At 43.2% G+C, this 25,364-nt stretch overlaps 1 protein-coding gene across 4 annotated transcripts in view; it reads left to right on the forward strand.

The window, feature by feature from the left end:
- The window catches only part of COL19A1 (collagen type XIX alpha 1 chain), a 339,106-nt gene that overhangs the window by 62,300 nt on the left and 251,442 nt on the right, over positions 1-25,364 (forward strand). For all 4 annotated transcript variants that reach the window (XM_048846009.2, XM_075126514.1, XM_048846011.2 and 1 more), the window contains exon 10: positions 1,307-1,360. In XM_048846009.2, the coding sequence (XP_048701966.2) occupies positions 1,307-1,360 (54 nt within the window). The remainder of the gene's footprint in view (positions 1-1,306; positions 1,361-25,364) is intronic.

Below are 25,364 nucleotides of genomic sequence, written 5' to 3' on the forward strand. Positions count from 1 at the left end.
ATTAGTCCTATAAATCTTTCAGCAAATCCCCAACAGATTTTATACTTGTTTTTAAATATTGGGAGTAGATGAATTCAACATTAAAGGATTTCAACATTAAAGCACGAGATGTGGCTATTCCAATTTAGTGAGAACTTCTTTTGCCCCTGACTATTAGCATCTTAAAAAAGAAGAAATACTAACTGCACATGTGAGCTACTGGCAGTAGAAATATTAGCTGCATGTAGCATATATGTAGATACTGGGGTAAATCCTGCAATGAATGGAAGTTTTGTTTTAGGACAGTAGGATTTTGGTCCCTATATTTTTGAAACCTTCTATAAAATGAGAAAATTAATTACTTACGAGGAGAGGCTGAGGGAACTGGGCTTGTTTAGTCTGCAGAAGAGAAGAGTGAAGGGGGGATTTGATAGCAGCCTTCAACTACCTGAAGGGGCGTTCAAAAGAGGATGAAGCTCGGCTGTTCTCAGTGGTGACAGATGACAGAACAAGGAATAATGGTCTCAAGTTGCTATGGGGGAGGTCTAGGTTGAATATTAGGAAACACTGTTTCACTAGGAGGGTGGTGAAGCACTGGAATAGGTTACCTAGGGAGGTGGTGGAATCTGCATCCTTAGAGATTTTAAGGCCCAGCTTGACAAAGCCCTGGCTGGGATGATTTAGTTGGTGTTGGTCCTGCTTTGAGCAGGGGGTTGGACTAGATGACCTCCTGAGGTCTTTTTCAACCCTTATCTTCTATGATTCTGTGATTGAAACACACTTTCCTTTTCTCCAGTATATCCTAATGAGGATTGAAGGTATTAGATACTGATATTTGTATATACATAACCCTGCCACAGAAACACAGAGAAATCTTGCTCTCCTGCATCTGTAATGTAGAAAAATATAAATCCCACCTTTTTCATTATAATGCAAGTTATGACAGAAGTGCCCACCAAAGGTACAACTTTAATACCACAATGAGTCGTTCCACTGAAATCAATGGGAGTGCTTGGGGTAGCAAAGTTAATCATGTGTATGAGTAGTTACCAGGCCTTAATTCTGAATTGCTTTTCTTTTCTCTTTTTTTTTTAAGTGAGGATTTTAATATTATGCCATAAGGTTTTTTTCCCAAGTTTACATAGCTCATATTTTCACTAAAGAATGCTCTCACAATGAGAGCCCCTTTTGTGATATTTTGTAAAGCTTGGTAGAAAACAAAACTATATACATGGGAAATAAATCAATCTGTTAATAACATGTTGCTTTGGTAGCAAGGCAAACTTAGAAATCTTCAAAATCTCTAAATATGCAATTTATCTTTTAGGGTGAAGTGGGTGTTAAAGGAGAAGATGGTGCTTCTGGGCTTCCTGGGAAAAAGGTATGTGTGACACTGCACCCCATATTCTTCATAGAGATATTACAATATGATTATGGCATAACTATGAAGTATTTTTGCAAGATGGGTCATGTAAGATATCATTGAAACGGTTATGATTTATTGAATATGATTATCTTACGTCTATGCATGTATAATTTTTGTATCTGAAGTTAGGAATATTGACTATGTATATGTGTTACAAATGTGCTTAGACATGGGGAACACCCACTAGACAAAAGACTCTGTCTAGATGGCTGGGAAGCACCCATTTAAGTTAATAAGCCATTAGGAAGAACAATAGGCCTTAGAAGAAGCTTATTTCACACTGCGGGGGAAAGGGAGGCCTGCCTGAGGACGCTAAAAACAGCATCTGAGTTATGGCTGCTGTGACATTACAGGCACATGTGACCTGGTCACCTGGTGCTGGACTCCATCTTGGGATACCAGTGTTTTCCCAGTGACTGGCGTGGGAATCAAGCTTTGAGACAAAGGGTTCCTGCCATATGCAAAAGCTATTTAAGGCAGGGGAGAGACATCATTGTGGTTCTTCACTGACTCCCCACCCAAGAAGATTCCTGGAAATACCTGAGGAACATAAAACTGAACTGGGGGGGAAGTGCTCGACCCAGGCTAAAGGGCTTTTTAGCCTGTGAATGAAACACTTGGGGATTCCAAGCTGTAAATTAGTGCAGCTTGCTTCTTAAGAATCTGCCAGCCTGTTTATCACTCAGGGTGAGAATTTGCTAATTCATATCCTACCTATCTAGTATGTTAAACTCTGTTTGTGGTTTTGTTTATTTACTAGGTAATCTGCTTTGATCTGTTTGCTATCATTTATAATCACGTAATATCTATCCTTTTGTAGTTAATAAACTTATTTTATGTTTTACTCCAAACCAGTGTGCATTTGACGAGGGTGTCTGGGGAAAATCTCAGCTTGGTTCCAACGAGTAACTACCTGGTCCTCTTCACATTGAGGGAGAGGTGGACCAGGTTTTAAGCCCATATACTGGCCAGATTTGACCAGGGCAGGACCGTACTGCTCTGGGGTCCTAGGCTGAGATGCTGGTGATTAGAGAGCCTGCATGTAACTGCAGCTGGGTGTGTCCCCCTACCTGTGTGAATGCCGGTGAAGGTGCAAGCTTGGAGGGCTTCGCAACTTGTCACAGCAGCACAGTGTGAGGGGGAGCCCAGGCTGGTTGGTCAGAGGGCTCAGTGGTACCCCAGTTCCAGGTGGCACCCTGGGGGGAGTCCATCACAGTATGTTTGTACACATAATTGCATAGAAAATGTTAAGACAACATTTCAGTGTCATAAAATTGTTACAGTATTTCAACAATTTTTTAAAAATAGTTTATGTTAGGGGGCTTATTCCTTCACCCACTTACTTCCCCGGTCCTTCTCGCATGAACAGAGAGCAACAATACCCGAAGTCCGAAGGTGCAAACAATTCAATGTTTATTGGGGTGAACTTCCAGCAAGCTTAAATACTTTTTCCTTATTTTCGAATCCCAACTTACTTCCTGTTTGCCCCTAATTTATATAGTAATATTCTTAGCTATACCTTAACCAATCATTCTACTGAAATTTAACTAACCAATCCTAATATATTGTAACATGATTAGCTAACCAATTATATCCCACCACCTTAATTAGTTTACACCCAGCAAAATTAATTATACAGCAGACAGAAACAATCACAGAACCAGACAGAGACCATGCCAATAAACAATAGCAAAGTGGGAACTATAATGACAAAACAATACAGAAGTGAGGATTTCACAACTACATCTATAAAGACATAAGAGTTTCCCAGCTGTGTCTATTGATAAGTGAGTTCTTACCAGACAGAAAACTATCAACCTCAGTTTCCTTTTACATTTTCTAGGCACTTCCCTTTCTCTGGAGGTGATAGGCACTATCAGGGCAGGATTGTATTCCTAACAGCCCAATAGCACCTTCTTTCAATGTGACTACTTTGGAATGTGAGGATGTGACCGGTCGCTTCCCAGCTTATGGCGGCCTCTGTCGCTTAGCCAAAGGGCTTAGCCTAAGAACAGGGCCTCAGACTGTCACAGTAAGAGAAGGACCTTACAATGGCAGACAGTGATTTTGATTCTTTCTTTTATACCTCTAACTAGCCAAGTGATAAGAATACACCTAAATTCTTAAAGTACAGGCCTTTACAGACAGGCCTGAATATCTATATCCTAACACTTTACGGGAAATTTCATGAAATCCTGGGAGGCTTTGTACTGTCAACATGTAGATGAACTCTTATTCTTGCATCTTTAAAATGAATATCAGAGGTTAAAAATATATTTAAATCTATTTGAATGTCTGGAGTAATGCTCGCATGTGTTTCTCTGCTTAGTATGTTTATGTAGAATAGCTATGTTGATTAAATTGGCCTAATTTAGGGGTGGAGTGGTATAATATTATGAATGGCATAATATGAATATTGACTCTCAGGTTCAAATGACTTAAATTCAGTTACTAATTAAAAAGATTGTTTATGAATGTTAATAAGGCAGTTGGGATTAAGAACACACAAATGCAGTTCAACAATACAAATCTCAATGGTTTTATCTATAGTAAGATGAGTATGAAATGGAATGAGCATTTCATGCTAATAGTATTAGGCAGAGAACAGTGAGTAAATTCTCTGAAAATCTGACAATTCAATTTCAGTATTACCTAAGAACTTCCCCACACAATTTATTGTAATCATATTTTATAATTTTTTTACCATTTTAAAAGTAAATTGTACCCATTTCTTGAAACCCAGTTGTCTGAAATGATAAAATGAGAAGCTCTTCGCATCAGAAATAAATTGTGAAATATATTTGAAAATTAAGTTTAATTACAATTTGAATTTTGGATCCTTCTACTGAAAGCTACATTTTAAAATAGAACAATATAATAGGGGACTGGATGGCTCTGAGGATTGTTTTTTGGAATAAAGAGCTTTCACCTCCAGGTTATCAATTTAATTCCAACACAATTTGGAAGTGACTGAGTGTTGCTACGAGAATAATGGTGCAGCAGTGCCACTATAGTTAAGGTTGCATTACCACCTCTGTCTTCTGAACTCAACATGCTTAGTCAGATTTTTCTGAAATTTGGTGTGCCTCAGGAGTGAGTCATCTGAGCAAGATCTGGAGATCAGGCTATTCTTGTGATGTCAATCAAAATGGTGTCAATCGGTCGTTTTTTTTTTTTAATCCAAGGTAGTGCATGGCATGCATTAAGTCTTTGGGGGTTCCAAATTGTGAACGGTATTTAAGAATATATTTGCTGCTTTGCCTGCAGAGATGTGCAGTCTGGGAGGATTTCCGTGTGCATGCACCAGTAAAGAAAATAATTGTCAGAAGGTTTCTCTGCAGCCACTTCCCATGTGTAAATTACTAAAAATATCATAGAATCTCAGGGTTGGAAGGGACCTCAGGAGGTCACCTAGTCCAACCCCCTGCTCAAAGCAGGACCAATCCCCAACTAAATCATCCCAGCCAGGGCTTTGTCAAGCCTGACCTTAAAACCTTCTAAGGAAGGAGATTCCACCACCTCCCTAGGTAACGCATTCCAGTGTTTCACCACCCTCATAGTGAAAAAGTTTTTCCTAATATCCAACCTAGACCTCCCCCACTGAAACTTGAGACCATTGCTCCCTGTTCTGTCATCTGCCACTACTGAGAACAGCCATCCTCTTTGGAACCCCACTTCAGTAGTTGAAAGCAGCTATCAAATCCCCCCTCATTCTTCTCTTCTTCAGACTAAACAATCCCAGTTCCCTCAGCCTCTCCTTGTAAGTCATGTGTTCCAGTCCCCTCATCATTTTTGCTGCCCTCCGCTGACCTCTTTCCAATTTTTCCACATCCTTCTTGTAGTGTGGGGCCCAAAATTGGACACAGTACTCCAGATGAGGCCTCACCAATGTCGAATAGAGGGGAACAATCACATCCCTCGATCTGCTGGCAATGCCCCTACTTATACATCCCAAAATGCCATTGGCCTTCTTGGCAACAAAGGCACCCTGTTGACTCATATCCAGCTTCTCGTCCACTGTAACCCCTAGGTCCTTTTCTGCAGAACTGCTGCCTAGCTATTCGGTCCCTTGTCTGTAGCAGTGTATGGGATTCTTCCGTCCTAAGTGCAGGACTCTGTACTTGTCCTTGTTGAACCTCATCAGATTTCTTTTGGCCCAATCCTCTAATTTGTCTAGGTCTCTCTGTATCCTATCCCTACCCTCCAGCGTATCTACCTCTCCTCCCAGTTTAGTGTCATCAGCAAACTTGCTGAGGGTGCAATCCACTCCATCCTCCAGATCATTAATGAAGATATTGAACAAAACCTGCCCGAGGACTGACCCTTGGGGCACTCCGCTTGATACCGGCTGCCAACTAGACATGGAGCCATTGATCACTACCCGTTGAGCCCAACAGTCTAGCCAGCTTTCTATCCACCTTATCATCCATTCATCCAGCCCATACTACTTTAACTTGCTGGCAAGAATACTGTGGGAGACCATGTCAAAAGCTTTGCTAAAGTCAAGGAACAACACATCCACTGCTTTCCCCTCACCCACAGAGCCAGTTATCTCATCATAGAAGGCAATTAGATTAGTCAGGCATGACTTGCCATTGGTGAATCCATGCTGACTGTTCCTGATCACTTTCCTCTCCTCTAAGTGCTTCAGAATTGATTCCTTGAGGACCTGCTCCATGATTTTTCCAGGGACTGAGGTGCGGCTGACTATGCATAGTAGAAAGTCAGCAATGACACTCAAAATAAAAATGGAAATGTTGTACATATCTGGCTCTTTCTCTGACTTTACATTTGTCTTTAGAAGTGTAGCTTTTTCTAAAATTTTGTCTACGTAAATTTTTACAATTTAGATTCTTCAGGGGGGGAATTGTAAATATCATCTTGCATTAGGATAAGCTCTGTTTAATTCCCATAATAAAACATCTCCTGTGGTTTCCATAATAAAAAAAGGTACAAACTCAATTTTTCTAAGTAATTTTCCTAAATTATCAGATGAAGTTTTTCCTTCGCTAACACGAGTGCTGTAATTGCATTTAGTATTCTGTCTTTGGTATCCAGGGTTAATGTTGATTGTTTAGGTCCTTGCTCAGTTTACTGCAGCTTTATTGTCTCCGCAAAGTGCGGTCTGTTTACACTTGGCAATTTGAAATATCAGAAATTTCAAGCTTTCCTGAGCATTGTAGTCCTTTTTCATTTCAGAACAAATTAGAGATGAATTTTCAGAATATTAAATTAAAAATGAACTAAAATTAAATCTGAAACTGCTAGGCTAAGGCATGTCAAGAACTGTTTTTAAAAAATTAACAACCAACCTATGCAGGGTATAAATTGCCTGAGGTACTGTGATGCTTTGGGGGGTTCATCCAAACAAGTAAGGGGTTATGTCACCACCTGCCCTGTAGCCTTAGGTGCTTCTATACAGTGCAGCTTAGAGCCCTGGCACCAGCGGCCTGCTTACAGCACCATGACTTCTCCCTGGCTTCCATCAGCCTGGCTATTCCTTGTGACACCAATAGCCTTCGACTTCCCAGTCTCCCCAAAACCATCTCTTCTGCAGTGCTTAGTCCCTCACAAAACCTTGTCAAGTTTTCTGCTTCTTTAAAGAGACAGTACCTAGCCACCAGCCTGTTAGTTTGGCTGAGAATTTTACTCTTCAGTTTGAAACACTGCACTGAGATGGTTGTGTAATAAAACAAGATTAAGTTTATTAACAAAGAACTTCTATTTAGCTGATACAGAGTAGAAGGAATTGGGATAGAAATGGTTACAAACAAACAAAAATAAAAATGTTTCTAACACTAAAACCTAAACTTAACAAACTTTTGTTTGGAGTAGTTTTCTCACCACAGTTGTTCTTCAAGCATGGCTGCCCAGTCCTTAGTCAGGATACAACACAGAGCCTAAAGCACTTGGTTTCATTGTCTCCTCAGGTGAAGGATGCCAAAATGGCTTTCTCTCTCTGCTTATATCCTCACAATTTCTTTTGTCAAGGCAGGAAGCCCTCCTAGGGACTCAGCTTGCTGTGCAACCTGGGAGTTGAGCCTACGTTAATTTTTGCAGTTTCCTCTACGCCACTATGATAGTTAAGTGGCTATCTCCCCCATGAGCTAGTCTGATGGCTTTGTTTGCTATTTATATAAATATACTTCTATTGTCTCTCTTTGCTCAGTATACATTGGAGACACATTCAAGCAGAAAGAACCACATTCCTTTGTCTAGGGCAGGGTGCCTTATGCCCTACCTCACAAACATTTTAAGAACATATTTCCAGCACACTTATAATTTTCCATATATCACTTATACAAACACCACACAATAATATTAATGACTAGCATGTCATTCTAGCATACCTTCCATGACATCTTTTAGATAAAGTTTATGCCAACAGTGAGTTGGGGTATACTGAGCTGGTCAGGCCAACTGAGACTCACTGTTAGATACCAGGGAGCCCCTTGTCCTTTGGCACAGGCAGGCTCTTCGGGGCACAGATAACCTGAGCAGATTAATAAAAATAATTGCAAAAAACTTTTATTGCAAAAAAACAATTGACAGTGTATATTTACATCTCGTGTGATGTTTGCTAATCCCTTAGTTCACTGTAGCAAACCTACAACACCCAACAATCGTCTGACAGTCAGTAGTTAGTAGCAAATTATTTGAGGTCAGTATAACAGGTGAAATGGATGCTACTTAAACTGTGGCTTTGTTTTTTCCTACCCTCCTTTAGCAAGAATTTGACAGTAATAGCTTCTTTTGTCTGTGGTATTTTAGTTCATGACAATGTATATATGCTCCATAAACTACACTTTGAAAATACTGAATTGTTGATTGCTGTTCATTTGCAATATCTGCCTTTCAAATGGTTGTAAGTGAACTAACTTAATTTTATGCTAATGGATATAGGCCACATTATGGACAGACAGCCTAAAACATTAAATATTTCAATGATTTTTCAAAAAGGAAGGTTGAGTGATATAAGCTCTCTAAAAGCAGAAAAATATGCACTATGCAGTACATTTGGTTCTGCAAGATGGATTTACTCCTACAGCGTATGAGTAATATAAATAGTTTAGCAAGAGTAAAAGAAGCAGCACGTGCTTATATGATAAAAACATTCACCATTTTGCTACCTAGACTTATATCTGAGGTCAGATGGGAAGAAAAAGGAGCATTGCATACTCTTTATAATCTCCATTCACAGTTCAAGTACCATCCCCAGCCCAGGAGACACCACTACTCCTGTGAGACTGTGCGGATCTCATTGTTAGGATTGTTCCTCTTTTATGCGTGTGTGATGATGTTTACAGAGCCCACAGTAAGGTTAAAGGAGTGGTGGAACAGTACTGGGCCAAGAAGGCCCCACCCCTCAACAGTTGCCTCACATGCTCCCTCTGGAGGACCTGCTTAAAAGGGAGCTCTGGTAGTCCAGCTGTGCAGGTGAGTGAAGGAGAGATTGGTTGTAAGAAAACAGTGAGTTAGTAGCTGCTGAAGCAGAACTATCTACAGGGAGAGAACTGGGACTGTGAGTAAGACTTGCCTGGGAGACCAGAGGCCGTACCCTGCCCACTTTCCCCCCAGCTTCAAGTCCAGGGGGAACAACTAGACTCTGAGAGTGAGCTGAGAAGCTTCTCTCTCTAACCCACCCCTCCATACTGGGGCTCTTAATTACTGAAGACTGTGCAAGGAAAAGGCTGGGGCCATGCCCAAAACTGAAGGGAAAACAGGGAAGCTAGGAAGCAGTCCAGTGAAGGCTTATCTAGAGTAGCAGCTAGAAGGCACTGAGCCACTCCTCGCTTCTCTCCCCTTGGGCCATGGGCCAGGACCTGGTGGAGAGTGAGGGCCTGGGTCCTCCTACCCTTCCTTCCTCCCTCCCCAGCTCCCTGAGAGATCCTGAAGGATGCCAGGAGAGGGAACAAAATTGTGCCATGGCCTCTGGGCCCCCTGGACTGCCCAAAAGAGCCACCCCAAGACCTGGGGAGACTATTTGGTGCTGGCCTCTGAGTGAAGTCTCTCACAGCATGCTCTTCATGCAGTCTTGACCAACTCAGAAGCCCTGATACAACATATTCTTGAAACAGACATTCTGACTGATTGTCCATATTTACTTGTGAACATTGTTGGGCTATCTTCACATTGGGAGGCAATGGAACTAGGATGCATGATGAGCATTTGAAAGTGAAAGGCAGCTTGGGTGAAACTGATCATGAAATGGTACAGCTCATGATTATAAGCAATGGTAGGAGGGCAAACATCAAAATAAAGATAATGGATTTCAAGAAGTCAGACATCAGTAAACTTGGGAATTTGGTAGGTAAGATCCCATGGGAAGCAAGTCTAAGAGGAAAAATAGTTCAAGAAAGTTGGCAGTTTTTCAAAGAGACATTATTATGGGTACAAGAGCAAACTATCCCACTGCATAAGAAAGATAAGAAATATGGCAAAAGACCACCCTGGCTTACCTAGGAGATCTTCAATGATCTGAAACTCAAAAAAGAGTTCAACAAAAAGTGGAAACTAGGTCAAATTGCAAAGGATAAACAAAAAACACAAGTATGTAGGGACAAAATTAGAAAGGCACAAAATGAGCTTAAACTAGCTAAAGACATAAAGGGGAACAAGAAAACATTCTACAAATACATTAGAAGCAAGAGGAAGATCACTGAGAGGGTAGGCCCATTACTTAGTGGGGGAACAATAACAGAAAAATGTGGAAATGGCAGAAATGCTAAATGACTTCCTTATTTCAGTTTTCACCAAAAAGTTTCATAGCGATTGGACATCTAACATAGCGAATTTCAATGAAAATGAGATCGGATCAGAGGCTAAAATAGGGAGAGAACAAGTGAAAAATTACTTAGATTCATAGATACGAAGGTCAGAAGGGACCATTATGATCATCTAGTCCGACCTCCTGCACAACGCAGGCCACAGAATCTCACCCACCCACTCCTGCAAAAAACCTCTCACCTATGTCTGAGCTATTGAAGTCCTCAAATCGTGGTTTAAAGACTTAAAGGAGCAGAGAATCCTCCAGCAAGTGACCCGTGCCCCATGCTACAGAGGAAGGTGAAAAATCTCCAGGGCCTCTTCCAATCTGCCCTGGAGGAAAATTCCTTCCCGACCCCAAATATGGCGATCAGCTAAACCCTGAGCATATGGGCAAGACTCACCAGCCAGATACCCAGGAAAGAATTTTCTGTAGTAACTCAGATCCCACCCCATCTAACATCCCATCACAGGCCATTGGGCCTATTTACCTTGAATATTTAAAGATCAATTAATTACCAAAATCATGTTATCCCATCATACCATCTCCTCCATAAACTTATCGAGTTTAATCTTAAAGCCGATAGGGCTTTTGCCCCCACTGCTTCCCTTGGAAGGCTACTCCAAAACTTCACTCTTCTGATGGTTAGAAACCTTCGTCTAATTTCAAGTCTAAACTTCCCAATGACCAGTTTATATCCATTTGTTCTTGTGTCTACATTGGTGCTGAGCTTAAATAATTCCTCTCCCTCTCCGGTATTTATCCCTCTGATATATTTATAGAGAGCAATCATATCTCCCCTCAACCTTCTTTTAGTTAAGTTAAACAAGCCAAGCTCTTGAGTCTCCTTTCATAAGACAAGTTTTCCATTCCTTGGATCATCCTAGTAGCCCTTCTCTGTACCTGTTCCAGTTTGAATTCATCCTTCTTAAACATGGGAGACCAGAACTGCACACAGTATTCCAGGTGAGGTCTCACCAGTGCCTTTTATAACGGTACTAAAACCGCCTTATCTCTACTGGAAATGCATCCCGCCTGATGCATCCCAAGACCGCATTAGCTTTTTTCACGGCCATATCACATTGGCGGCTCATAGTCAACCTATGATCAACCAATTCTCCAAGGTCCTTCTCCTCCTCCATTACTTCTAATTGATACGTCCCCAGCTTATAACTAAAATTCTTGTTATTAATCCCTAAATGCATAACCTTACACTTCTCACTATTAAATTTCATCCTATTACTATTACACCAGTTTACAAGTTAGATTTTTATCAGGCTCTGGTGACTTGAAGACATACATTCTAGAATACTCAAAGAGCTAACTAAGGAGATATCTGAGCCATTAGTGATTATCTTTGAGAAGTCATGGAAGACAGGAGAAATTCCGGAGGATTGGAAAAAAGGCAAATATAGTGCCAATCGATTAAAAAGTGAAATAAGGACAATGCGGGGAATTACAGACTGGTCAGCTAACTTCAGTACCTGGAAAGATAATGGAGCGTATTATTAGGCAATCAGTTTGCAAACACCTAGAACAGGGATGGGCAAACTACGGCCCATGGGCCGCATCCGGCCCATCAAGGCTTTGGGCCCAACTACGGCCCACGGGATTGCCACCCCCATGGCGCTGCGGGCCCTGTGTTGCTCCCGGAAGCAGCCGGCACCATGTCCCTGTGGCCCCTGGGGGAGAGGGAGCAGAGGGCTCTGTGCGCTGCCCTCGCCTGCAGGTACTGCCCCCCCCACCCCACAGCTCCCATTGGTCAGGAACGGGGAACCACGGCCAATGGGAGCTTTGGGGGAGGTACCCACAGGCGAGGGCAGCTTGCGGAGCCCTCTGCCCCCTCTTCCCCGGAGGCCACAGGGACGTGGTGCCATCCGCTTCCGGAAGTGGCACGGGGCAAGAGCAGGCAGGGAGCCTGCCCTGGTCCTGCTGTGCCCCACTGCCACCCCGGAGCCCCTCCAGGTAAGCAGCACCGGGCCAGAGCCCACACCCCGAACCCCTCCTGCCCTGAGCCCCCTCCCACACTCCACACCCCCTCCTGCACCCCAACACCCTTCCCTGAGCCCCCTCATACACCCTGCACCCTTCCTCCGCCCCAACCCCTTGCCCATATCTCCTTCTAGCACACTTCATTCTCTCACCCACCCCAGCCCCCTGACCCAGTCCTGCATTCATGGCCCTGCATGCAATTTCCCCACCCAGATGTGGCCCTTGGGCCAAAAAGTTTGCCCACCCCTGACCTAGAAGATAGGGTGATAAGTAACGGTCAGCATGGATTTGTTAAGAACAAATTGTGTCAAACCAACCTTTCTTTGACAGGGTAACAAGCCTTATGGATGAGGGGAAGCAGTAAATGTGGTATATCTTGACTTTAGTAAGGCTTTTGATATTGTCTCGCACAACCTTCTCATAAACAAGCTAGGGAAATACAACCTGGATGGAGCTACTATAAGGTGGGTGTTTAACTGGTTGGAAAACCATTCCCAGAGAGTAGTTATCAGTGGTTCACAGTCAAGCTGGAAGGACATATCAAGTGGAGTCCCTTAGGGATCAGTTCTGGGTCCGGTTCTGTTCAATATCTTCATCAGTGGTTTAGATAATGGCATATAGAGTACACTTATAAAGTTTGTGGACGATACCAAGCTCGGAGGGGTTGCAAGTACTTTGGAGGATAGGATTAAAATTCAAAATGCTCTGAACAAACTGGAGAAATGGTCTGAAGTAACTAGGATGAAATTCAATAAGGACAAATGTAAAGTACTCTACTTAGGAAGGTTGCACACGTACAAAATTGGAAATGACTAGGAAGGAGTACTGTGGAAAGGAACCTGGGAATCATAGTGGATCACAAGCTAAATATAAGTCAACAATGTAACCTTGTTGCAAACAAAAAAAGCAAACATTCTTCTGGGATGTATTAGCAGGAGTATTGTAAGCAAGACATGAGAAGTAATCCTTCAGCTCTACTCCGTGCTGTTTAGGCCTCAACTGGAGCATTTGTGAGGCTTGACAAAGCCCTGGCTGGGATGATTTAATTGGGGATCGGTCCTGCTTTGAGCAGGGGGTTGGACTAGATGACCTCCTGAGGTCCCTTCCAACCCTGATATTCTATGATTCATTGTATCCAGTTCTGAGCACCACATTTCAGGAAAGATGTGGATAAATTGGAGAAAGGTTGATTAAAGGTCTAGAAAACATGACCTATGAGGGAAGATTTTAAAAAATGGGTTTGTTTAGTCTGGAGAAGAGAAGCCTAAGGAGGGACATAAGTTTTCAAGTACATAAAAGGTTGCTACAAGGAAGAGGGAGAAAAATTGTTCTTTTTAACCTCTGAGGATACTACAAGAAGCAATGGGCTTAAATTGCAGCAAGGGAGGTTTAGGTTGGACATTAGGTAAAGTTCCTGTCAGGGTGGATAAGCACTGCAATAAACTGCCTAGGGAGGTTGTGAAATCTCCATCATTAGAAATTTTTGAGACCAGGTTAGACAAACATCTGTCACGGATGGGCTAGATAACACTTAGTCCTGCCTTGAATGCAGGGGACTGGACTAGATGACCTCTCAAGGTCTCTTCCAGTCCTACGATTCTGATTCTTTGTTGTTTGTGGTATTGAATTCTCTCTTAGCTATGGAAACGGGAACTGCTGTCTGTGCAGTCTTCAGTTCTCTCAAGTCCAAGGACACTATCATGCCTCCTCACTCTTTGTAAGGACTGAAGCCTCATACTGCTTTTTTTTATTCATATTAAATTTTGTCACACTTATAGATGTGTCAAGGTTCCATTTATATATTAAGGGTTAATAAATGATTAGTAGATGGCTTAATAGTTAATCAATATTTATGGATTCCAACAGCTCAATAGGTTGCTTATAACCATCTGTAATATTTACTGTTTGTCTGTAACATGCTTATAAATATCTATAAATTCTTTATAATTCACCCTGTGAAATGCATGTGTAAATGGAACCTTAGTAGTAAATGTGACTGTGACAGTGTTTAACAGGCCTTGTTTATCTCCCTCTGGAGGCAAAGGTGCCCTGACACCCCTCTGCTCAAGGAAAATCCACTCAAACCATGCTACTTAGTCTTCCAAGGTAGGTCTATACTGCAATAAAACATGCACAGCTGGCTCAGGTCAGGTGGCTTGGGCTGTGTGGCTATAAAATTACAGTGTAGACCTTTGGCTTGGGCTGGAGAGCAGGCTGAGATCCCAAGAAAAGGGAGGGTCCCAGAGTGTTACCCGCACAAAATTCTCTGTTACTCGCAGCCACCCATATCCAATTCCAAGGGGTCAAGGCGTACTCTTTGCAGATTTGCAGGATCTTTTATCAGTGAAAGAACCTTACACACTAATATCCTTATCCTCTATTTATTAACAATTACCATGCAGAATACACATGCTAAGCATACAATGCTATGCTCACCAATCCTGATCAGGCAGGCGGACTTTCCCTGTTGGCCAGGTAAGGTCAGTCTCGTCTGGATTCTGGTTGCTACAGGTCACAGTCATGCAGAGGAATCTTAGCAGCTTTGATCATAGGTCGTGTCTTTGAGGTGAGTTGTTCTTCCAGGTCTTTCCTTTTTCTTATTCTTCTGTTCTTTCTGCTGGTCTCCTTCTTGGATCCCAGTTTATATAGTGAAACTTGAGTCCTGGTAAGCCATACCTTAACCAATCATTTTACTAAAATTTTACTAACCAATCCTCGCATGCTGTAACAAAATTGTCTAACCAATCATACCACACCACCTTAATTAATTTACACTGAGCAAAACTAATTCTGTAACAGACAAAAACAATCCAAGAACCAGACAGAGATCATACAGACAAACAATAGAGAAGTGGGACCATAAAGACATGGGGATTTCACAACCACAACTATTGATAAGTGATTTCTTGCCATACAGAATGCTATTAAATTAAGTTTTCTTTTACCATCTTAAGATCTGTTTCTTTATCTGGTGATGGTGGGTGCTGTTAGAACAGGATCACCGCCTTAACAGCCCGATATTACATTGTTTTAATGTAATTTAGATGGAACATGAGGATGTGACTTTCTGCTTCTTGGTTAATGGCTGCTGCTCGCCTAATATGGCCCCAGACAAAGGCCTTACAGTATGGCTACAGGAAAAGGCCTTATTCTTACAGGAGGCTGAGCTCCAGCCCAAGCCCAAATATCTACACTGCAATTTTACAGACCCACAGCCTGAGCCCATCAAGCCAGAGTCAGCTGACCCAGGCCAGCCAGGGATGTTTTATTGCAGTGTAGACATCTCCCCAGCGGCCTAGATAGGCAAGGAGGGGACATGACTAATCAGGAACTAGCAAGACAGTTAAGGCGGCTTGCCTGCATCTTCTTAGGGGTATGTAAGGTGAGACTGGGACAGAGGAGGAACTCTTCAGTGCTAACCCAGAACTCCAGGGTCAGGTCAAGGCCTTGCCCTAAAACGCTGCATCTAAGGGTATGGCTACACTACGAGGCTTTTGGCTACACAGCTGTACCACTATAGTCGTGCCACTGAAAAACACTCAGTGTAGCTGCTGTTTGTTGGCAGGATAGAGCTCTCCTGCCGACAAAAGACTTCCACCCCCCCACGAGCGGCAATGGCTTTGTTGGCAGGAGAACGCTCCTACTGACAAAATGCTGTTCACACTGATGCTTTTCATCTGTAAAACATTTGTTGTTTGGAGATGTGTTTTTTAACACCCCTAAACGACACAAGTTTTGCCAACAAAGTGCCAATGTAGACAAAGCCTAAGTAGCTGCCTTTGAGTTTTGTTTGTTTAAAGGTGCAGACAGCTAAATTCTGAGTTTTGTTATCCTTTAGTTATCTGTTTAGAGACTGACGCTAAGCTTACGGCATGAGCTGCCCTGTTCTGAGCAGGTGGCCGCAACTTGTGAACTAAGGCAGGGAATGCCTGAAGCACCACTTAGCACTGTAGGGGGAGCTATAGAGCATCCTCACATGTGACACTGAATTTAAATTCATTGTGGAGACTTCTTAACTTGTCCCCATAGGTTATATCCAAGTTACTAGGTCAGGTCTTCAGGTCCAAGTGTTTAATGAAATCTACAACCAGAAACTATTCTGCTAATGAATGTCAGAGTCAGATCTTGAGGTCTTGAAGCTTTTGTGATCATCAGTCGGTCTTCCAGGTTGTGAACTAGAGTGTGGAAAACCTATCCAACATTGACCATGTCACACTGGCTGAAGTGGGTCACAGCTGAGAGTGCCAATCTCAGGGTAGCCTGTTAAAAACAGGGCAGACACCCCCAACCTAGTGGTATGTTCTCTAATTAGAATTAACCAACCCAGTAACAAATGTATTAACAATTAACAAGACTGTAACAATCTTACCATGGAGTCGCAGACAGCTCCCTTGGGCTCGCAAATCTGTCTTGCCACTCAGGCAAGCTGGACTTAGTGATAAATGATCACGTATACCAAAAATCACAAAATATTGAGGTCGCTTCCAGTGCCAAGAGACCACTCATCTACCCCAGATCAATTTGTACCTTAGATCTGACACCAAAGACAAAGTCTTTAGCCAATCCTGTAATAAACTAAAGATTTATTAACTAAGAAAGAGAAATGAGAGTTGTTTTACAGGTTAAAGCAAGCAAGCATATACGCACAAATGAGTTTCAGTTTGTAATTCTAAAGGTGACAGAGGTGTAGCAATCTGTCAGCATTGAATGTCTTTTTAGGGCTTAACCCAGATTGACCCTGGGGATCTCGGCTTTTTGTTTCCTAGTTCCAGCCCTTGTAAGCGTCAAACTTGAAAGAGTTGAAAAATTTTCACAGTTAGCTTGTAGAGAGGCTAGCCAGAGCTCATCTCTCCAGAGTGGCAGGGAACCACACCGCCTCACTACCTTTGGGAACAGCTCTTGCAGGGAATTAGTCCGGCCACGGGAGTCTTCCTGTATGGCCTTAGTGAAGGTACAAATAAACACAGCAAGCCCAGATCCTGAGACAGGGCAGGGGCACTGGTGAGTCAGGTGCTCAGGCCCTCAGGCAAGGGCTGAGCAATAACAGTATATAATGACAAGCCCAGGCCCTAGGTCAGGGCAGGAAAATGGTGAGTCAGGCGCTCAGGCAGGGGCTGAGCAATAACAGTATATAAGCAGTAAGCCCAGGCCCTAGGTCAGGGTGGGGCAATGGTGAGTCAGGAGCACTGTTCCCTCTAAGCTGTGCGCATGTGCGCACACACACCGATCCTAAACCCTGTGCACACGGTGAAACACCGCCCACACACAAATTTGCACAGAAGCACAACAATTTGCATAGAAGAAATTTTTTGTGCACATGGCTTGTCAAAAATTAAAGGGAACATTGGTCAGGAGCTCAGGCTCTCAGACAGGGGCTGAGCAATAACAGTATATAAGCAGGTTTCAGAGTAGCAGCCGTGTTAGTCTGTAACCGCAAAAAGAAAAGGAGGGCTTGTGGCACCTTAGAGGCTAATAAATTTATTTGAGCATAAGCTTTCATGAGCTACAGAGCTCACGAAAGCTTATGCTCAAATAAATTTATTAGTCTCTAAGATGCCACAAGTCCTCCTGTAGTATATAAGCAGTAAGCCCAGGCCCTAGGTTCCAAAGGACGGGGGAGACTGCCACCGACGAATTGGGTGGTGGGGGGGGACGCAGGCCCTCCCACTCCACTGCGTCCCAGCCCGGGGCCCTAGCAGCAGCAGAACACCCGCTGCTGCGTCAGTGGGGATCCTGGCCACAACACACTGACATGGGCTCTGACAGTGCTGCAGCCAGACTAGCGTCGGCTGCCCCCTCGCTACTTCCAGACTCCCCCTCTTGAGGTACCTGGGTCAGGGTGGTGTCCTCAGGGGGATCCAGCACCATGGGTTCCATGGGATAGCTGGCGCGGGGCAGGCTCAGCAACTCCTCCGGGTAGCTGGCGCAGGGCAGGTCGGGCCAGTCCTCAGGTTTTCTGCAGACAGCTGGGCTTTCCCAATCGCAAGCTAGGCCGGAGGCGTCTGGCCTCCCCGATGGCTGCTCTCTCAATGAGCTCTGGGGTCGGGCCTTTATACTTCTGGGGCAACACTTGACCCTCTGGGAGGTGGGCTCAGAGAACCATAGAATCATGGAATATCAGGGTTGGAAGGGACCTCAGGAGGTCATCTAGTCCAACCCCCTGCTCAAAGCAGGACCAATCCCCAACTAAATCAAAGCTCCCTGGCTCTGCCCACTCTGGTGTCCAGAGGGGCTCATCTCTCTCCGGGGCAGCAGGGAACCACACCACCTCACTACATAGCTATTTTTATTTCCCTCTTTTGGCATTCCAACTGATGGGAGAAGGCCTCCTGCACTTACTCCCCCATAGGTGGATGGGGGCAATTAACAAAGGTTTTTTCCTATGATGGTCCATTTAATTTTTATAGTCCTCCTGGATGGGTGGGTGGAGCTATTCTTCGTGTCTGAGTTCACAAGTTAAAAACAGGCATTTTTACAGTTATAAAACAAACTTACATTTTATCTTGTAACATGGAATACAGACATTGCAAGTTAAATTAATGCATGCATCAACTTACCAGCATTTCACAGAGTCTAAACGCTACATACATGAATATAAGATTAATACCTATTTTGAACAAAACTAACATAACGATGAACTGGTTTGGTTTCCAGCTGTAGTTTCAGTTCTTAACTAACAACTACAGCCTTGGCCAGAGCTGGCACCCAGTTTATCAGCATCATAGACTCAAATGTGTTTTCCATTACATAATTTGATATTGCCAAAAGACATGAAATGTGCGGCCTGTTCTGCCTCTTCAGAATATACTCCTGGATCAACAACCACTGATATAAATACACAAAACTGCAACAATGTTTGTGTTGTACAGGAGGTCAGACTAGATGATCACAATGGTCCTTTCTGGCTTTGGAATCTGTGGTTGTGTGTGTGACATTAGTGTGAGCTTCTGGTAATGCGCTCTTTTCTGTGCAGCTGTCTTGATAGATCTCTCAGTTTGGATACACTGCCTAGCACAATTCCTGCATTGTATGGAACCTTGGCAGAATTCAGGATATTTCTGAAGCTACTGTTCAGCATCTCCATGGAAGCTTCAAAAATACTTGTAAAATGTAGTATTGACATTTCTTATAGCCCTGATGTATCTTTCGCTTTCTGTCCCCAGCTGATATTCAGTTTCAAGCCAGCATTGATAAGTTGTATCATAAGAATTTCAGATCAGGCATGGTGGTGAATCAGATGGTATACAGCAGTAGTGGGCAACCTGCAGGGCGCACGGGGCCCATCAGGGTAATCTGCTGAAAGGCTGTGAGACAGTTTGTTTACATTGACCACCTGCAGGCATGGCTGCCCACAGCTCCCAGTGGCCACAGTTCGCCATTCCCAGCCAATGGGAGCTGCAGGAAGCAGGTGATGCCTGCGGGTGGTCAATGTAAGCAAACGGTCTGGTGGCCCATCAGTGGATTACCCTGACGGGCCGTGTGCAGCCTGCGGGCTGCAGGTTGCTCACCACTGGTATACAGCTTGCTGAAGAACATCTGCAGTGACTCACTCTACTGATGTCTGCAGCAGTGTCTTGATCACAGTATATAATCATCTGCACAGGGAGAAGATATCTGGCACTAGAGGGATCTTTAATCTAGCAGACAATGGCAGAACAAAATCTAATGACTAGATAATGAATTCATCAAAATTCAACTAGGAAGTAAATTACACATTTTTAATAGTGAGGATAATAAACTATTGGAACAATTCACCATGGGGAGTGGTGAATTCTCCAATGCTTCAAGTCTTTATATCAAGATTGGATGTCTTTCTAAAAGATATGCTCCAGTTCAACTAGAATTTTTTGGCTTGATATAGGAAGTACTGGGCAAATTCCTATCGGATGTGGAGGACAGATTAGATGATCATAATAATCCTTTTTACCTTAAAATTCTTTAGTGTATGAACATCATGTTCTAGCATTGAATGAAGCAGTGACATAGCAGATGTGAGTTAGTGCAGCGGTCCTCAGCCTTTCCAGACTACTGTACCCCTTTCAGGATTTTGATTTGTCTTGAGTCGCCCAAGTTTCACCTCACTTAAAAACTGCTTGCTTACAAAATCAGACATAAAAATACAAGTGTGTCACAACATACTATTACTGAAAAATTGCTTACTTTTTATTTTTACCATATAATTTTATAAAGTAAATTGACTGGAATATAAATATTATACTTACATTTCAGTGTGATACTTGAGCCTATTTTTCACTTCTGAGCCTTGTCTAAAGCCAGAATCCAGGGGTACGCATACTGCTGGTTGAGAACCCCTGAGTTAATAGATGGGCAACTACTCTGGTATTCCCTGCCCTCCCACCCAAAAAAATCAACAGAACTTCTTTCTTATAGTACCTGAGGTGATTAGAAATGTTCATGTAGCCACATCCAGATTAGAGCCAGTGGGTAGCTTTGGAAATCGCTTGGAGTAAACCTGCAATGCCACCGGCAAACAATCCAAGTGGGCACTGATTTATAATGTGCTCCATAGTTTACAACTGGTGTCTACAGTGCCATTGTGTGTCCTCTTCCAGAGATGTAAGACATGACAGCATCTGCCAGGCAGTGTTCAGAAGCGGTTTAATCTAGACCATTGTTTCCAGGGTAGATTAAAGCGGAGAAGTTCTTTTGTGGGGTCAGCAATCAAATGTTTGTTTGGGGAATTAGAATTATCCCAGAATTCTTTCCAGTGCATGTCAGGATTGAATGAGGATGCTTTAAAAGCTTTAGACCAATTCCCCCAAAAAGCAGAGCTTTGGAGCTGTGCTCCGGCTCTGCTCCAGCTCCAGGCAAAAACCTGGAGCTCCGCTGCTCTGGAGCTGCTCCACGCTCCAGCTCTGGGCTCCGCTCCAAAGCCCTGAAAAAAAGCTTGTGAGATTTCAGAAGGTATTGGAGGTGTCCTCATGAATTTTCAGGTTGGCCACGATTTGCTTGTACTCATGAGCTGTTACGTGTTTCTCTCTGCATCTTGGATGTGGGTATACGTCTGAGTGGGCTACTATTGAATAGGTGCTCATTTTAATCAGAGAATCATAGAATTTCAGGGTTGGAAGGGACCTCAGGAGGTCATCTAGTCCAACCCCCTGCTCAAAGCAGGACCAATCGCCAATTTTTGTCCCAGATCCCTAAATGGCCCTCTCAAGGATTGAACTCACAACCCTGGGTTTAGCAGGCCAGAGCTCAAATCACTGAGCTATCCCTCCTCCCTCCACTGAGCTATCCCTCCTCCCTGGAATTATAATGTTTCAGTTATAATTTTCATCATGGCGTTAAGCTGCACGGCCAGAAATTTGGTATGTTAACTGCCTGCCCAGGCTGGTACACAATATTCAGCACTTGAGTGTGCCAGCGATAGAGTTGTGTGCACGCATTGGCGTCCCATATTGGTCCTGCAAGTTTTTGGATGAGGTTAGTCCTTGTTTTTACCTTATTTTCATGTCTTTTTTTTTTTGATGAGCTTTAAAAGTCAAGTTTGTTCCAAAGTTACACCCAAGTACTTAAATTAGGCTCATTTCAGACCCATTGACCATGAAAAGTGACATTAAGTGGTTCCTTAGTGGCTTTATTGCTTGGATGAAAGACTATTGCCAATGTTTCGGAGGCGTTGGGGCAGAGCTTTCAATACTGCAAGTAGTCTGCCATTATCTCATCATTAGCTGGTTGGCAGAGAGCACCAGTGGTGGTGGTGGCTTCGCTTTATACCGCAAGAATGATGTTGTTAATGCAAGTGAACTTACATGAAATTTCAGAGTAGCAGCTGTGTTAGTCTGTATCCGCAAAAAGAAAAGGAGGACTTGTGGCACCTTAGAGACTAATAAATTCATTTGAGCATAAGCTTTCGTGAGCTACAGCTCACTTCATCGGATGCATTCAGTGGAAAATACAGTGGTGGAGATTTATATACACAGAGAACATGAAACAATGGGTGTTACACTGCACACTGTAAGGAGAGCGATCAGGTAAGGTGGGCTATTGCCAGCAGGAGAGCGGGGGAAAAAAACCTTTTGTAGTGATAATCAAGGTGGGCCATTTCCAGCAGTTAACAAGAACGTCTGAGGAAAAGCAGGAGGAGGGAGGGATAAACATGGGGAAATAGTTTTACTTTGTGTAATGACCCATCCTCTCCCAGTCTTTATTCAAGCCTAAGTTAATTGTATCCAGTTTGCAAATTAATTCCAATTTAGCACTCTCTCATTGGAGTCTGTTTTTGAAGTTTTTTGTTGAAGAATTGCAATTTTTAGGTCTGTAATCGAGTGACCGAAGAGATTGAAGTGTTCTTCAACTGGTTTTTGAATGTTATAATCTTGATGTCTGATTTGTGTCCGTTTATTCTTTTATGTAGAGACTGTCCAGTTTGGCCAATGTACATGGCAGAGGGGCATTGCTGGCACATATCACATTGGTAGATGTGCAAGTGAACGAGCCTCTGATAATGTGGCTGATGTGATTAGGCCCTATGATGGTGTCCCCTGAATAGATATGTGGACACAGTTGGCAACGGGCTTTGTTGCAAGGATAGGTTCCTGGGTTAGTGGTTCTGTTGTGTGGTGTGTAATCTCTTTGGTCACTCGATGTGCTGGACTGTGCTGATGTGCCTCCTGTAAGATGTGATTTAAAACAAAACAAAAAAAACCTCCTGCTCATTGGCTAGACATTTTAATCTAAGATATGCTAGCTAGGGTGCACTAGCTGGTCCTGTCTGGGGGCTTTTCTGCAAGAGTATGCTCCAGGATCTTGATCTGAGGTCTGCTCTCTCTGTCTAAGGTCCTGTAGCTGGAATGTGCTCTTCAGAGTTGCCACCTCTGAGATGCAGAAAAGCTGGCCACTGCTAGTGTAACCCACACACCTCCTGAGTGTGGTGTTCTGTCCCCTCTAAGTAGAACTGAGACCACTTAGAGAGAGAGATTAATGAGTCTGCACTACAGCCTTAGCTAACAGCCATATGGCTTTTAGCTCATGCATTTAGCTCCAGAGGTCCCAGATTGTATCCCACCTGCTGACGACCGGGATCTGTTGGTGTTACACCAGCCTCTCTCCCCAACAAAAATGGTCTTAGTGATGCTGTAGCTAATGATCACTTAAGTGTTTTAGAAAATGATTTCTCTCTCTCTCTCTCTCACTCACACACACACACACACACACACAGTACTTTTATGTTATATTATTTTTCTTACCTTATCCTAACACAGGGCCACAGTTCTCCGTATAGGAGTGTGAACTGTAGAGCACTCTAACATGTCCCGTCCCTAGCCTGGCACATCAAATCTTTTAACTGGCCAGTAAGTACAAAAACAAGTCTGGCCTGTTTTAAAAACTGGCCAGTGGTAACCCTAGTTGGATTCCTCCTTCTCTACTCATAGCTGGGCTGTTGCTGAGGCTGCAGCTGTTCTTCTGGTGGCTTGCAAGGGGCCACGCCTGGGCATCTGCCTTTTTGATGCAGGCAGCAGCAGGATTTGTTTCTGGCTGGTTGCCAAGCAACCAGCTTTCTTCCTCAGGGGCAGTTCACACACTTCTCCTTGGGGAATAGCCATAGCCGTTCCCATCCACCCTCTAGGGCACCCTCCAAGCCCCTTGTACAGGCAAAAGTGGCGGTCTCACCTGCTCCTTGCCTCTGTTTCCCTTTGTAGATTAGGACTAGCTTTATCTTCATGCCCATGCCACAGCACAGAAGTGTTGCCAAATCTTATAATATTATTGCGAGTCCATCAGTTAGTACTTTTCTTAAAACCCCAGCTTCTGGAGTCATGTGAATAGATGAGACTCTCAGCTTCATTATTACTATTTTTTAAAGTAAGTTTCTAGCCTTCTTCATAACTGCAGAGAAAAATGATGAAAATGTGACCCCAGTGTACCCTAAATGCTCATAAAGGGAAGTCAAAAGTAGAACTTCTTAAAAATCTCATGGTTTTTAAGCCAGTTTCATGATTTTGGGTGACCCAGCTCATGCTTTTTTGAATGTTTGGAGTTAGCAATACTGCAAATATTTATTCAGTGCTTACAACTATTTAATCCAGGACTCAAATTGTAGTGTTCATGGGTCTCTTATTAAGGCACAGAGAGCTTATATTTAACAACTAAATTATTTTGTATTTAAATATTATGTAATACAGTAACAACAGCTGCCAACAAGCAGCAGCCTACACTCGTCTGTTCAAGGTACCTCCCAGAAGCACCCCCAAAATGGTGGATGCAGCTGCACCCTACATCCTTACATAACAACAACTGCCATTCCACACAGTGGCCATATGTCATACCCACATTTTTAAGGCTTCTGTAATCGACCAGGTCTACACTACAGACCTATGTCAGTATAACTATGTCACTCATGGGCGTGAAAAATCCACACCCCTGAGCAAAGTTGTTCTACCAACCTAACCCCCCCATCCATGTAGACAGTGCTATGTTGATAGGAGAACTTCTTCCATTGACACAGCTACCACGTCTCAGGGAAGTGGATTAACTACGCCGACAGGAGACGCTCTCCCATCGGCGTAGTAGCGTCTTCACTGAAGCACTACAGCGGCACCGTGGCACCGGCGCTTCTATAGTGCTGTATGTGAAGAAAAGCCCACCTTGTTTCTAGTCTTGCTCCTCTCCCGGTTGTAGTCAGTGTCACAGGCTAATCAGAGTTAGTCCCCAAGTATGTCAGTAAGGAATTTTTCTCCCCATGCAGTAGCATTTGCAGAAATTGTCAAGCACACTATGCCTAGCTGTGTTTTCTGTTTTTGTTTTTCTTTGAAGGATTGTCTATTGGATTTTGCCAAAGTCAAGATTGCAGCTGGATGGGTCATTGATTGGTTCTGACAGGATAATTCCTAGGTTACCTCTCTAATTTAAAAAGTAGTTTATTCTATTGCCTGTAACAAAATTTTCTATGTGGCTTACACCTTGTAGTTCAATTATTTACCTGGAGGAAATTTTAAAAGCTTTCTACAAGCCCCAGAAAGTAGAGTCTTTTATATTACATTAATTATATTGAGGCTGCAGGCAGTTTTGTTGACTGCTGTGAGTTGTAATGAATTGAACTATAACTCCACCATTGTCAGATTTTAAACTTTGGAGGATCTGTAAATGTGCAAAGGGAAACCCAGGGAAAGACTTTTATAATAATCTTCGGTCCCTCGGCAATTGGATCTACATTGTTTTTCACAGCCAAACTTT

Source organism: Caretta caretta, chromosome 3 (genome assembly GCF_965140235.1).
Source record: "Caretta caretta isolate rCarCar2 chromosome 3, rCarCar1.hap1, whole genome shotgun sequence".
Classification (NCBI taxonomy): domain Eukaryota; kingdom Metazoa; phylum Chordata; order Testudines; family Cheloniidae; genus Caretta; species Caretta caretta.